The sequence below is a fragment of the Miniopterus natalensis genome, chromosome 1, assembly GCF_054644295.1.
Source record: "Miniopterus natalensis isolate mMinNat1 chromosome 1, mMinNat1.hap1, whole genome shotgun sequence".
NCBI classification, from domain to species: domain Eukaryota; kingdom Metazoa; phylum Chordata; class Mammalia; order Chiroptera; family Miniopteridae; genus Miniopterus; species Miniopterus natalensis.
In genome coordinates, this window is record NC_142081.1 from 58,809,611 (window position 1) to 58,823,261 (window position 13,651).

General features: G+C 35.9%; 1 protein-coding gene across 15 annotated transcripts in view; it reads right to left on the reverse strand.

Annotated features, from left to right (window-relative positions):
* Positions 1 to 13,651, reverse strand: part of MGA (MAX dimerization protein MGA) — an 82,862-nt gene that overhangs the window by 4,172 nt on the left and 65,039 nt on the right. For 9 of the 15 annotated variants that reach the window (XM_087822143.1, XM_087822159.1, XM_087822154.1 and 6 more), the window contains 7 exons: positions 12,040 to 13,547; positions 8,778 to 8,908; positions 5,763 to 5,814; positions 3,319 to 3,525; positions 2,393 to 2,504; positions 1,875 to 2,108; positions 604 to 780 (listed from right to left, as the gene is read on the reverse strand). In XM_087822143.1, the coding sequence (XP_087678269.1) occupies positions 604 to 780; positions 1,875 to 2,108; positions 2,393 to 2,504; positions 3,319 to 3,525; positions 5,763 to 5,814; positions 8,778 to 8,908; positions 12,040 to 13,547 (2,421 nt within the window). The remainder of the gene's footprint in view (positions 1 to 603; positions 781 to 1,874; positions 2,109 to 2,392; positions 2,505 to 3,318; positions 3,526 to 5,762; positions 5,815 to 8,777; positions 8,909 to 12,039; positions 13,548 to 13,651) is intronic. The other 6 variants (XM_016212324.2, XM_016212318.2, XM_016212316.2 and 3 more) reach the window with 3 other exon arrangements.

Genomic DNA, 13,651 nt, shown 5'->3' on the forward strand with positions numbered 1-13,651 from the left:
CATGCATCTTCATTTTGTTCACCCAATTAACTATTCTGAGGGGGAAATGAAGCCCCTATAGGCAGAACTGTAAGAGAAAGAATGATACCTCCAGACTGGGTTTAGCAGTAGTAGTATTAGTAAGGATATCCTTGTACCTTAATAGAAATTTAGATGCCTAAAACCTAAATCATCAAAGTGAGACTTCCTTTTCAACTCTACTCCTTATCCCCAAAAGCAAGTGGTGCTCAAACTGAATCAGGCTGGTAATGTAGGAGTGCACCATCTCTGACTATAATAAAAAACTGACAAATACTTATCAGTACCAAAAGCTAAAACAATGACTCTTCATCTTCCTTTTACTCTCACATCTTTTCAATTCTTTTCCTAATTAGAAATAACTAGAGATCACAAAATAGTTCTCAATCCAAGGTAAAAAAGACCAGTCAATACTACAGATGGAGCCAAATGTGTTCTAAAAAGAGAGCCATATCTCACAAAGGCACATGCAAATACAATAATTCTTCATCATTACAGAACACATTCAAAGGCTTTCTCTGTCACTATGAGATACCAGGGATAATTCTTTTTCACCATCCAGAGAGAACAACACCTATGACATACCTGATTGAGCGACAGCACTGCTCGCAACTTGAGGCTTCAGATCTGCTTCTAATAGAGCAGGAGAAACAGTTACCACTGGTCCTGAAAATAGGGGACCTTTTAAGGTGAGCAACTGCCCTTGCGGAGTCATCACAATGTTGGCAGAGGTGTGTGGAGTGTTGGAGGGTGAGGTATTTTCTGTAAGGAAGATCAGATATCAGTTAAGGGTAAAAAATCTTTAACTAATGCAAGTGTAGCCTATGACTCTAGGAGATATCCCTAAAACCACACACTGACTGAAAAGGCAAGAAGTAAATTTCAAATTTAGTTAGGAAACCTCAACTTGGAATTTACTTTCTGAACTACTTTTCACTGACTAATGGTTACCTGTCTACTAGCTCCTCTAATGATCAGAATTTGTTGTTATTGAGGAATAGAGCAATGGAACCACTTTTTCAATGGAATGCTTCTGATAGTCTTCATGGTGAATCTGGATGAAGACACACAATTCCACCCCTAGGCTTGCTTTCCTATATACCTCTAGTATATACCTTCAAGTTTCTAGACCTTAGTTTTTCTGTTGTGAAATGAGATGACTAAATGATCATTAAAATCCTTTCTTAGCAATAATATCATTTGATTCTGCAATGTTAAAACTAACTCATACTGCAGTATCCATCATTACTATCTTCCTTGATTTTAAAAACCAAATTTCCTGGTTCATACACTAGGCTACTCAAAGAGTAAAAACGGATATACCATTCTCTAAGGACACACACAAATAATGTAAAATTAGTATAGCCTCACTTCCAAAATTCAAGATAGGAGAGAACAAGAAGTTTCACTGATAGGCAATGTGAAGGAAAATAAAGCCTCACTCAACAAAATTAAATTTAAAAATGTTCCCAATTTATTTGTCTCAGCTAGACCCAAACTTCCTCAAGACTGATGAGCAGAACTACAAGGAAATCAAGAGTTCATGTATAAAGTCTGAAAAGATGGTAACCTAAAAAATACTCGCTGAAACACTAGGGAGAAAAAATATGACTGTAAACTATATCAGCAGTAGATCTTAAATGTTACCATGGCTGGTAACTTCTTAGGATCTGCTTGAATGTGAAAGCTAGAAACTGAACTCTAACATAGTTAATGTTCTACTTTTTATACAGCCATATTTATTTCATTCAATTACAACTAAATTATGGCCACAAGATGTTAAGTCAAACTAAACTAAACTAAACTAAACTAAACTGTTCATCTTCATTAAGAAAAGCAAAGAATGTCCCTCCTACCTGTGGCCTGGTCTCTTTTTCTGGAAAGAATCAAAGGTTTCCCCTTCCTGTTATTTATAAACATCTGTCCGAGATCTACAGATGATGCAGAAGATCCTTCCTGCTGTTTGCTAGTTCTGGGAGACACATCAAACTCATCTGATCCCATCTTCTTTTTTCTTTTTTGTGCCTCTAGTGCTTGCTGTTTTGCATAAATATACTCTAGCTTCTTCAGGACCACTTCTTCTGTCTTACCTATAGGTTGACAAGGAATAAATTGTCACTCTCTATATGACCCCACATAATAATGAGAAATAGAGTCAACTGAAATCCAGTTGATTTAACTATATTCCCCAAAACTATGGAAGGCAAGAGTGATTATAATCCAAGAGAAACCTCCCACTTAGTCAAAAGAGAACTCTGCCATTAACTATGGGAACCAAACCTTAAACTAAGTAGTATCTGAAAGACCTACTGAGAATGTCTCCTTACTAAAGCTGGTATCATACTCTTTACCAGAGATCATTCACATATCTTACCTGAAAGAGATGATACTTTCCGTATCAAAATATTTCGTTTTCGAGTCAAGAGATTTTTCTGTCCTATCAACTTGTCAGCCTGATCTGTTAGTCCTTGAATTTCACTGAATGCCTAGAATAGAATAATATGTCAACCAATTTGCTCTTCCTACACAATAAAAAAAAAAATCTAATATTTTAGAGAATTTTATAATGCCATTTAAAATAATTCATGATGTTATAGAAATTATTTTTTGTTAAACTGCAAGCTTTCTGGATTATAATTCTAGGGAGCATGATTACTTCCAAAAAGCATCACTGAGTGGTTAACAGGTGTTTCCACAACTATAAGGAGATACAAAACATTTTACTCTGTTTAGATTTTAATAATCAACTTTAAAGACATCTCCTAGTCTAAGTAAAATCTGATTGAAATAACACTGTTTACAGGGCTATGAATGCTTGCCATGTACTCACCTCCAACTTCTACTTTATAAGCAATTTAAATGAAATTGCCTTAGATATTCTACATGCAAACTTAAAACTTCTGCTAGCTTATTTCAGGTTCTCTTTTAAAAGGACTGTCAACTGCTAAGAAGTATGTTAAAATATCACTTATGTTGTGCTTTTCACTGTGATAAACTGCTCTAAGTGTTACAGAAAAGACCAATGTGAAGAGATTATGCTAAACAGAGCTTACCAGGGTTTCTGACTTTATATGAAGGATGGCTCTGCCAATTAAGAATCTGACTTTTATTGAAAAGCTACTCTAATGCAACATAAGAACTTTCCCCCCTAAAGGATTTATTGGGCCTTCACTAGTCCATATTCAAATGTTAAATACAACTCTATTTCAATCTCCCTTGTGTGGTAATATTTTCTCTTCTATTACGTCTAGAAGATTCTCTTAGTCAAGCTCTTATTTGTCATTTACACTGAACACTTACCCTAGTGAGAATGAGACTTTTGGAAACCTTGGAAGAATGAAGTAATCCCAATGTGATCTTCAATTTCTCAAAGAGATCCCTCATTTCACCACGTCGGCGCCGTTCATTGGCAGTATGTGTCCGGCGATAATAAGCAAAAGCTTCTGCTTCTTTCTGTGATTTCTCACTCCAGTAATCAGGCTTCAGTTTTAGAGGCATTGGTGAAGTCTGTCCAAACAAAAGATTACCATCTAAATATCTTTCACATGTACCTTCCCACTTCCTCTACCCCAAATGGCATTACTCTGTATCAGATACCCACCATCTTCTGTCTGGACTATCATAAAAGCCTCTAAGTTCATCATCATACTACCAGTCTATCCTTCCTCCAAACCTAACTTCAACAGTGTAAATTCTTAACATTTAAAACTCAAACTTTGCATTTTTCAGAAAATTCTTTCTTGACCCTCAACAATGCCTTAGGCTTCCTTTCTCTCTTATTTATTCCATTTCAGTTTTTTAAATTATGTACCATTAAGAAGTAATAAGTGCACATAGGGCTTTAATTATAAATATTTAAAAGGCTTATTTATAATGAAAAGCAACTGTGCACTGCACCTGTACATGAACCCACAGAAACAACCACCTGATACTTTTAGCTGCTTTTTCTGGTTCTTAAATCTATACCTAAATAACAAATAATAATGTAAGCTTATGCTTTTCAATTTTCAATGCTATCTATTCACTTCCTGCTATGCAGAAGAGAATTTAGCCCACACCACTCTTACCTCATTTCACCATCCCATCTTCCTAATACAGATATATCATTAATTTTAGTTCTTCTATTAATCCCTTTGCAACTTGAGTATAATACTCTCAATCTCTCACTTCATCAACAATAGTCAGTACCTCTTCGAAAAGTGAGGCTATTAGCATTTGTTATCCTTCCCCTTATTTTTTCTTCCCTCTTTCATCTCCATTTTTAGAGACTGAAATTAAGTCTCCCATACTTTATTCATAGATTATACAAGTTTTTAAAAATCACTAACAGTGGCTACCCTATTATGACAAGGTAAATACTATTCATACAAAGTAGTAATTACATTTCCTGTCTTCTACAGTTTCTTGATTTTGTTTTTCCCTCTGATGTTTCTAATTGTCTTCCTCTTTATTGACATTGGCTTTATCATAACCCTGCTAGTACCCCAAAACTCTTATATAAAATCAGTCTTTATTTTTTTATTGATTTTTAGAGAGGGAGGAGAGGGGAGAGAGGGAGGGAGAGAGGGAGGGAGGGAGGGAGGAGGGGGGACGGGGGGAGGAGAGAGGGAGGAGAGGGGGGAGAGGGAGGAGAGGGGGGAGAGGGGGGAAAGGGGGGAGGGAGGGATCCAACCAACCCACAACCTTGACATATAGGGACAAAGCTCTAATCAATTGAGCTACTCAGCCAGAGCTAAAATCACTGTCTTTCTAAAGTTAAACTCATTGAGCATTAGTAAAGTATGGGAGAATAAAAGATACAAGAAGATAGAAAAGAAACTAATACCAAGTTTAAATATAGTAAAACACTACAAATAATCTGCATGTAATAATTAGAATATAAAAACAATGGATTTATAAATAAGCTATTATGATAATTCTTTTATCTGAAAAATGTTTTAGGATGATAGAGTAATTTAAAATAATTAAAATGGGCATGGAGATTATGAAAATTGATGTGCTTAATCAAGTTTCATAAATTCCATGTCCATTTTATTCCTATAGTGTAATATATACAAAATGATTACAAGCATATAAATAGGTATCATATGATACACAAAAAACAGATCAAACTCAAACCAATCATACCATGTGGTTTTTGAAAGGATCTGAATATCACCCTCCCAACTCAACCCAATCTCTATCATTGTCTTTATCTCTTAAATTTAGAAGACAGAATAGCAAGTGGAAAATGATTTAAACGACTAAACTCTCTTCCACTCTTAGTGTCAGTAAGGATAAAGAGAAAGCCTTGCTTAATTATGATACCATTATATATAGTAATAAAATCAAACAAGGTTTATAATTTCATGGCTCCTTTAATTGCTAGCCATCATTATGGAGAATAATTTATTTTTTAGGACACTGACAATCACTGAAGAATGCCAGCTTGTTTTTATATCACATCATTATATTATATGAATAAAATGGACATGGGCTTTATGAAACCTGACAAGCAAGTTTTCATAAACTCCATACCCATTTTAATTATTCTAAATTATTCTATCATCCGAGTATAACAGAATAAGAGGAATAAAAGCATTAACAATATAACTTCATTAAGGGTAAATAAAAAAGCTGATTATATTAACTCACTGGTAAGACTAACCCTGAATATATTATATAGCTAATGTTGTTTTAACTCTAAGGAGAAATGTTATCAATTTTATTAAATGAGCAATTATCATTAAATGTATTATAAGTACCTTTCGACTCCTTTCAGCAGCTTTTTCATCTGCAGAGATATGGGTACGGCACCTAAATAAAGACAGTATTTTTCAATGTCTTACTGAAATTCAATAATAAAATATCTATTTCACAGCTATATTAAACCAAATTACCTAAATTGTAACCAGCTTCTTTACTCCAAGGTCCGATATGTGACAATATAATTTATTCCTTTCTCTAAGAAACAGTGTCCACATAGTCCCTAAAGCTAACTACTTTTTTCAATCATGACGTATTTCAGACATACAAACCTGCATAAACAAACATACATGAAAGTCCAGGTATTTACCACCCAGCTTGAGAAATAAAACGTCTAAGAACGAAGAGATACTATGTGCAGCCTACTCAATCACATTTCCTTCCTTCCTTCTCACAGGCAAACACTCCCAAACTGAGTTTACCATGCACATATTTAGTTTTACTAGGTATGTAGGATGTATCCCTAAACAGAAAATATTACGTAGTACTTTAAACATTATATATTAAGACTAGTGTATCTTTCTTTCTTCAACTGATCTTTTTCACTCAATACTGCATCTGAGACATGTTGATACATACAGTTCTAGTTCAATCATTTTAACTGTGAATTTTCCAAAATTTATTTTTTTAGAATGTTAGCTGTTTGTTTCCAAATTTTCACAACGTTGCAATGGATCGTCCCATACATGGCCTGGTGCATATGTATGAGCTCTTTTAGGGCATATGCCTAAGAGTGGAATAAATGAGTGGAAGAAAGACATACACATCTTCAACTTGAGTAATGTCACACTTCTCTCCAAAATGGTTTTACAATTTATACTCTCCACCTGCAATATGTTCCCACTGCTCCACAACTAGGTAACAATACTATCAGAAATTTCAATTTTGCCAGTCTTATGGGTGTGAATTGATAGTCATTGTGCTTTAATTTGCATTTCCCTAATTACTAGTGAGGTTTAACAAATTTTCATTGTTGACTGGCTAACCAGGTTTCCGCCTGTGAACTGCCTGAGATAACCATTACTTCCTTTTCTAACTGAATCATTTTTTATCTTACTGATTTGTAACAGTTATTTTGTATCCTTCACAGTAATCCTTTGTCAAACACTATTGCAAATATTTCCTTTACAGTCTAAGTCTGCCTTCTGTTTTCATGCTGTTCTGATAGACAAAAACTTTTAAATTCTTAACAATCTGTTTCTTTACAACAGTTTGTGCTCTGTATGTGTTGGTTATTCTTGGTCCTTTATCAACTGATTTGAGAGAGAGAAAGAAACATCAATTTATTGTTCCACTTATTTATGCATTCATTAGTTGATTCTTGCATGTGCCCTGACGGGTCTTGGCCCTTTATTATTTCAGTCCATCAACATGGTATACCTCCATTTAGTTAACTCTTCTTAACATTTAAATGTTTCAATAACATTTTATAGAACTCTTGCACAACTTCTGTTGATAGTCCCAGGTTTTTTCTGTTGCTATTGTAAATAGCTTTTAGATTACATTTTTCATTTGTTGCTGTTTAGGAACTCAATTTTAGCATGCTGAACTTATATATCCAGCCAGTATTGCTGAAATTAAGTCTAAGTTTTTAAGAGATTTAAACTCTTTCATCAGCCTTAACCAGTAGGCAACTGAAGTAGTCTCCACATAGTTCTGGAGTAAAGAAAACTACTAGGACTACTTCTCCCCCTCCTTCGACTTTCTCAACATCATTAAGGAAGAATTACTTTCTCTTTACGACAGCATGGATGGACCTGGAGAGCAATATGTCAAGTGAAATAAGCCAGTCAGAGAAAGACAAGCACCGTATGATTTCACTCATATGTGAAATCTAATGAACAAAATGAACTAACAGGCCCCTACCCAGTTTTGCTCAGTGGTTAGAGCCATCGGCCCACAGACTAAGGATCTCAGGTTTGATTCCGGCCAAGGGCATATACCTCGGTTGCAGGCTTGATCCCTGGCCCCATGAAGGAGGCAACTAATTGCGGAGGATTTTAAAAAAAGAACTAACAAGCAAAATAAAGACAGATTCATAGAGAGCAGGCTGACAGCTCGGGGCGGGGAGGATTGGGGGTATGGAGGGATTAAGCAAAGAGAAAACATTCACGGATATGTGCAACAGTGTGGTGATTGTTGGGAGGCAGGGGGAGTAGAAGAGAGTATGGGGGGATAAATGGTGATGGAAGGAGGCTTGACTTGGGGTGGTAAACACACAATACAATGTACAGATGATATGTTGTGGAACTGTGCACCTGAAACCTGTATGATTTTGTTAACCAGTGTCACCCCAATAAATTTTAAAAAAAGAATTACTTTCTCAACTCATTGCAATTTTATATGGTTGTTAATGAGATAAAAGGAAAAGCACAATGTCTGGCATAAATTAAGAACTCACATCATCTTCCCCTTCTTTCTCCCATACCCCAATCCCTAATCAACACAAGGCTCACTAAAACAGAAAATGGCATAAATTTTCCTGAGCAAGTTGTCGTGTCCTCTATATTTTCATCTCATCAGCTAAACAGGTAGGAAAATTTTCCTAACTGTATCTCACCTGTTCAACTAGTAAAGTGAACAAATTTAGAATTTAATGTCTTAGTTTTAAAAGATAATGGAACTAACAATTATTGAGTAGTCCACTGTGTCAGGCATGCTAGTTGCATATATTATCTCACTTAACACTTCAAATGGGGGCACTTTCCTCATTTCAAAGGTAAAGAATGTAAATTTCAGAGGGATTAAAGATTTTGCCCAAGCTTAAATAGCTACAAAACTAGTATTTTAATACCAATGTAGGTTCCAAAAGCATATGTTATTCACATTTACAAACCATCTCCTAGCAATAACCAAGGCAAGTTAATTACCTCTGAATTCCAGCTCCTCTCCTCATCTACTAATCACAAAAAAGCTAGAGGAATAAAAAAACCATGTCAGTTACCCAGAGCTCCTAAACAGAATAGTTTTGTTTATGGTCAAAAAATAATAATCCAAAAAGAAATAAAACTTACATCTGTTTAAAAGTGTGTGTGTGGGCAGCTGTGGTCTTCATGTGGCCAACATTAATTTCCTCAGAGAATTCTTCCACAGTTTCAATGTCCACCTGCTCTTCATCATCCTCAATGAATTCTACACAGTTATTCTGAAATACAGCATTCCAACAGTAAATAAAGTATTGGGAAGCAAGTACACCTAAACTATTCAACTGAATGTTCCCCTTATAAAAATCAACTGGTGCCAAGCACTGATTTTATACCCTGAGTCCTGATAATCCTAAATTTGTTAATCCTAAGAAGGAATTAACTCATAAAGCAACATATGGATGAAGCTAAAAACCAAGAACTACATTATAAATCACAGATCTATATTAAACAGGCATCATTAGACTGAAGAGAGTCCCAAAAAGGTTGTACTGATGTCACAGTGTTATTTCTATTGGACAAAATTCAGGAACGAATATATTAAAGCTGCATAATCCTTAAGATTATATAGCAGTAAAATAAATTTGGCAAAGGGGAAAGTAGAAAGAAGAAAAATTGAGGTTCAAGTTTAAGGGTGCTTCATGACAGACTCATGGATACAGAAAACAGACTGATGGTTGCCAAAAGAGGGGGAGGGAGAGACTGGGTAAAAAAGGTGAAGGAATTAAGAAGTATAACTTGATACCTACAAAATAGTCACAGGGATGTAAAGTACAGTATAGGAAACATAGTCAATAATATCCTAATGACTATGTTGGTGCCAGGTGGGTACTGGAAATATTGGGGGGAACACTTTGTAAAGTACATGATTGTCTAACGTCTATACTGTACAACTAAAACTAATACAAAATAATACTGAATGTAAACTGTAATTGAAAAAAATTTTTTAAAGAGTGCTTCATAGCTAATCCTACACAAGACACCCATAAAAACATACTCAAGGCAGATATGGAAATAAAAATACAGCCCAGTCTTTTAAGTCTCTCAGCCTCACAGAATGAGAGCTGTTGACAAATTTTGAATCAAAAGCAGCCCAGGCTTGCTCTACGTGCTAATTATACCAAAAAATGAGTCTATCACTAAGCATTTACTGAGCACCTGCCACAGAAACTCACTGTGCATTTTATATAACAGAAAACACAGATTATGAGATACGCAGATATTTTAAGTCCACCTTTAAAAGTAGTGTTTACCGTGCCAGAAACTGAAGAGGGAAAATGTTATCTAAATCATACTGGTCCAGAGAGGCCCAACTCAAAATAAAGCATCCCAATCACCTTAATTCTATATTTAAACTTGTAAAAATTACTTACCCCAAAATTATAGGCTTCATAAGGCTGATAAACACTAAATGCAAGCCATCATTTATGTCCCCAACTTAAGCACAATTTAAACAATGTATCTTAAATTTAAACAATATTAAAATTACATATATTAAAACTAACTCCAAAAAAATTAAGTCTAGGAAGCTAAATCAAGAGTTCCAACAGAATCTAAAGAATCTGGATAATAATGTAGACAGATGCTTTATAATATTTAAACTGAAGAATGTCTGCCTACTGCATGGTTTTAACTTCAGGCTTTTTAAGTAATATTTAATAAACTTCACAATGGAAGTTTTAAATTAAGGGGGCTACTCCTCACAACTTTCCTTACACTATTTCAATATAATGCTAATCACAAGCATAAAGATATTATAGGTGTACACATGTACATAAATACAATGTAGAATTTAGATTTTAGAGATCTTTAATATAATGTTTCTACTTTTAAAAAGTTCAGTGTACCTTGTATGTCAGATTCCCTATTAGGAAATTCAAGCAAAGCCACCCTGTATAATTAACATACTCTAAAGGTTCTATTAAGTCAGTTTTACGATAACAATAGTTTTCACTGGTTTTAAAGTTGGACTGTTTTTGGTCTGATGCTTACCCAGGCTGAGTTACAATGGGAGACTCTGTAAAAAGTGCAAAACAGTCTTCAATCTAACTCCCAAACTCAGTGAATTTGGGAATTCTTCAGCTACCTACAAATGCCTGTCCTCAAAAAGGACTAGGTAAGCTAGAGTTAGAATATAAGGCATATGCTATACAAACATCCAATTGTAGAGCTAGGTCCTCGTTTTATAAATGAGACAACTGAGGTTACAGAACCAACACAAAACATTAAAATATTTAAACATTTTAGAGATTTCAAATACTAATCTTTTTGTTTTGTTTTATCTGCATAAGGTGGTTAGTATTAACATAGAAGGACCTGGTAACACAAAGGCTGAATGAACATCAAGGAAGTGAGATTCTAAAACAACCCACTGCATTGCAATCAGTGCAGAGGCCCATATCATCTGCTCCTGAAGAGAGGGACACACTCCATTTAGATTTCAGGGCACCCCACAGGCAACTAGGTATAATCTCCTTATGATTTACAGCAGATCCAATGTCAGGGGTCAGCAAACCACAGCCCGCCACCTGTGTTTTGGTAAATAAAGGTTTACTGGAACACAGCTACTACGCCTATTCACTTACTACTGTTTGGGGCTGCTTTTATGCTACAACAGCAATTGAATAGTTGCAATAGCAAGCCATCTAGCCTGTAATCTGGCCCTTTACAGAAAAAGTTTGCCCAACTCCTGCCCTGTATCACACTTGACTCAGTTACTTAGTTCAGTAAATACAACCCTAAATAGGAAGCTACAAAAACGGCTTCAGAAAAATAAGTTATAAAGGTCATATTACAAAGGAAGACCACCAAAGTTCAGAATATAAATTCTAAAAACTATTTAATTTTAAGAGATAAAGAGAAACTTAAGGCACAGTCGTATTAAAATATATGGTATTTTCCATTGTTCTCCAAAAAGAACATCTCTTTAAGTGCAGGTAGATAAGTTCTTCCCCAGTTCTAAGGTTACCCATTCCCTCTTTATGTATCTATCCACCAGATAAGCTACAATCACTTTATATAGAAAATGTCAAAAAAACTAACTGGGATCAAACGGGAGTAGTGGTTTTAGGATTTCTTTTTTTAAACCTAACTTGACAGGGAGTCTCAAGCATCTATCCCCCAAAGGCTTAAACCAGCCTTTCCATAATATCAGACAATTCTCAAAGAACAATATAAGCTCAATAAATGTTACCTGACTGACACAGCCTAAAACTACAAAGTCACTTAATCATGATCTAAATCTAGGCATCCAATTGAATGTATCAAGGCCTTAGTGATCTTCTGAAAAGCTACTGTCTCTAATAAATCACTTAAATCCTTGAGGTTTCAGTCACAACAAAAATGGGCTCACCACCTTTTCTACATCATCAACCTCCTCACTCTGGTAGTCAGAAACAACATCCACAATCTCATCAATAGAATCATCGGTTTTCTCATTCTCATCTTCCTCGTCTTCTTCTTCCAAATCCCAAACACTGAAGTCAGCACTGTTTCTCCCACCCTTCTTCTCTTGCTTTGGTTGTATCTGTTCTCTTGATAGTACGTGACCTTGAAAATGTCCTTCCCCTCTGTTCCCTTTTGTAGCTCTCCTAGGAACAATAGAGTAGGCTGCAGGACTAGAAGTCCTACTCCAAGAATCACATTCAGTTTTTAAAACTCTGGTATTCTCAGTAGTTCCACTCCTTCCAAGTAAATCAGAGAAGTGTTGTTCTTGTTGAAACACATCTGAAGTTTCCTGACAAGTCTTTGTTTCTTTAATTAAGTGCCCATCTGCCTCTTTCTTGCATTCTTGTGGCGTTCTAACACACTTCTGGGTCAATGGGCCCTTAAGGTGTTTTCTCCATCTCTCCCTAAGACTGTCCATTAGAAAGCCTCCACGTCCCTTCTCCTTGGCGTCTGGCTGTGGATTACACTGATGCTCCTCCACAACTATGCTCCCTGATAATTCAAGTTTACAGTCTTCCTTAGAGACTGGAAATTTATTTGATTTTTCCTCTGAACTGTCTAATCCTTTCTGCTGTTCCACTTTCACATTACCAAGTTTTTTAAGCTGCACATTACTTATACTTTGGACTGTCATATTACTGGCTTTTTCAGAAATGGTCTTAACTTCTAGAAGAGTCAGTTTTTCTTTGGAACTGTTATGGTTCTTAATCCCACCTTCACCAGCATCTTTATAGTCTTCATTTGTGTGTGACCCAGTGATATAGGAGTGCTCAGAAGGTTTAACAGTTGCAGGACCTTCTTCTGTAAGGGATTCTTCATCTAAATGATCACCCCCATCTTCTAAGGAATCATTCAGAGTTTCTTCTGAGGCAGTAACTACTGAGTTTTGCTTTATTACATTAGCTTCAGAGTCTACAGCTTCCCCTTCTGACTGTAGGGCCTTCTTAGTTTCCTGCTCTCTTTTTAAAAAGCTTGTTCCATCTTTCTGATCTGCATTCTGGGATTCTCTCTTCATCTGAAGAGAAGCAACATGTTGAAGAATGGAGCTGGGAACAGGCTTTTGTCCTGGGAGCTGCAACAAGGCAAAACTACCAGACTGGAGAGGAATGAGGCTGGCTGTACCAACAGGCTGCCCTCCTGAGCTATAGGTTATTTTCGTTTCAGAGCCTGTTTTACTTGCAAAGCTTTGTGGTTCAGGAGGGGAAATCCTCAGGGTCAATGTACCAGACTGAGACACGAAACTAGGTCCAGAAGAAAGCAATGATGGTGCCTGAGTGATGACATTCACTGCTGGAGAAGACCCAACAGCTTGAATTACAGGACTCATAACAGAAAAAGTAGAGGATGAAGCAGTAGATGATGGAGTCTCTGAAGGCTTGGAAGGAGTGGGTAACCGGATACCCATTACAGACCCTAGTAAGAAAAAGAAAACATTAAATCACCACTGCCCATAACGACTTCTAAGGTACACTTTTCTTTTTGGACAGATGATTCTAAGAGACTAAGAAGACCAATCC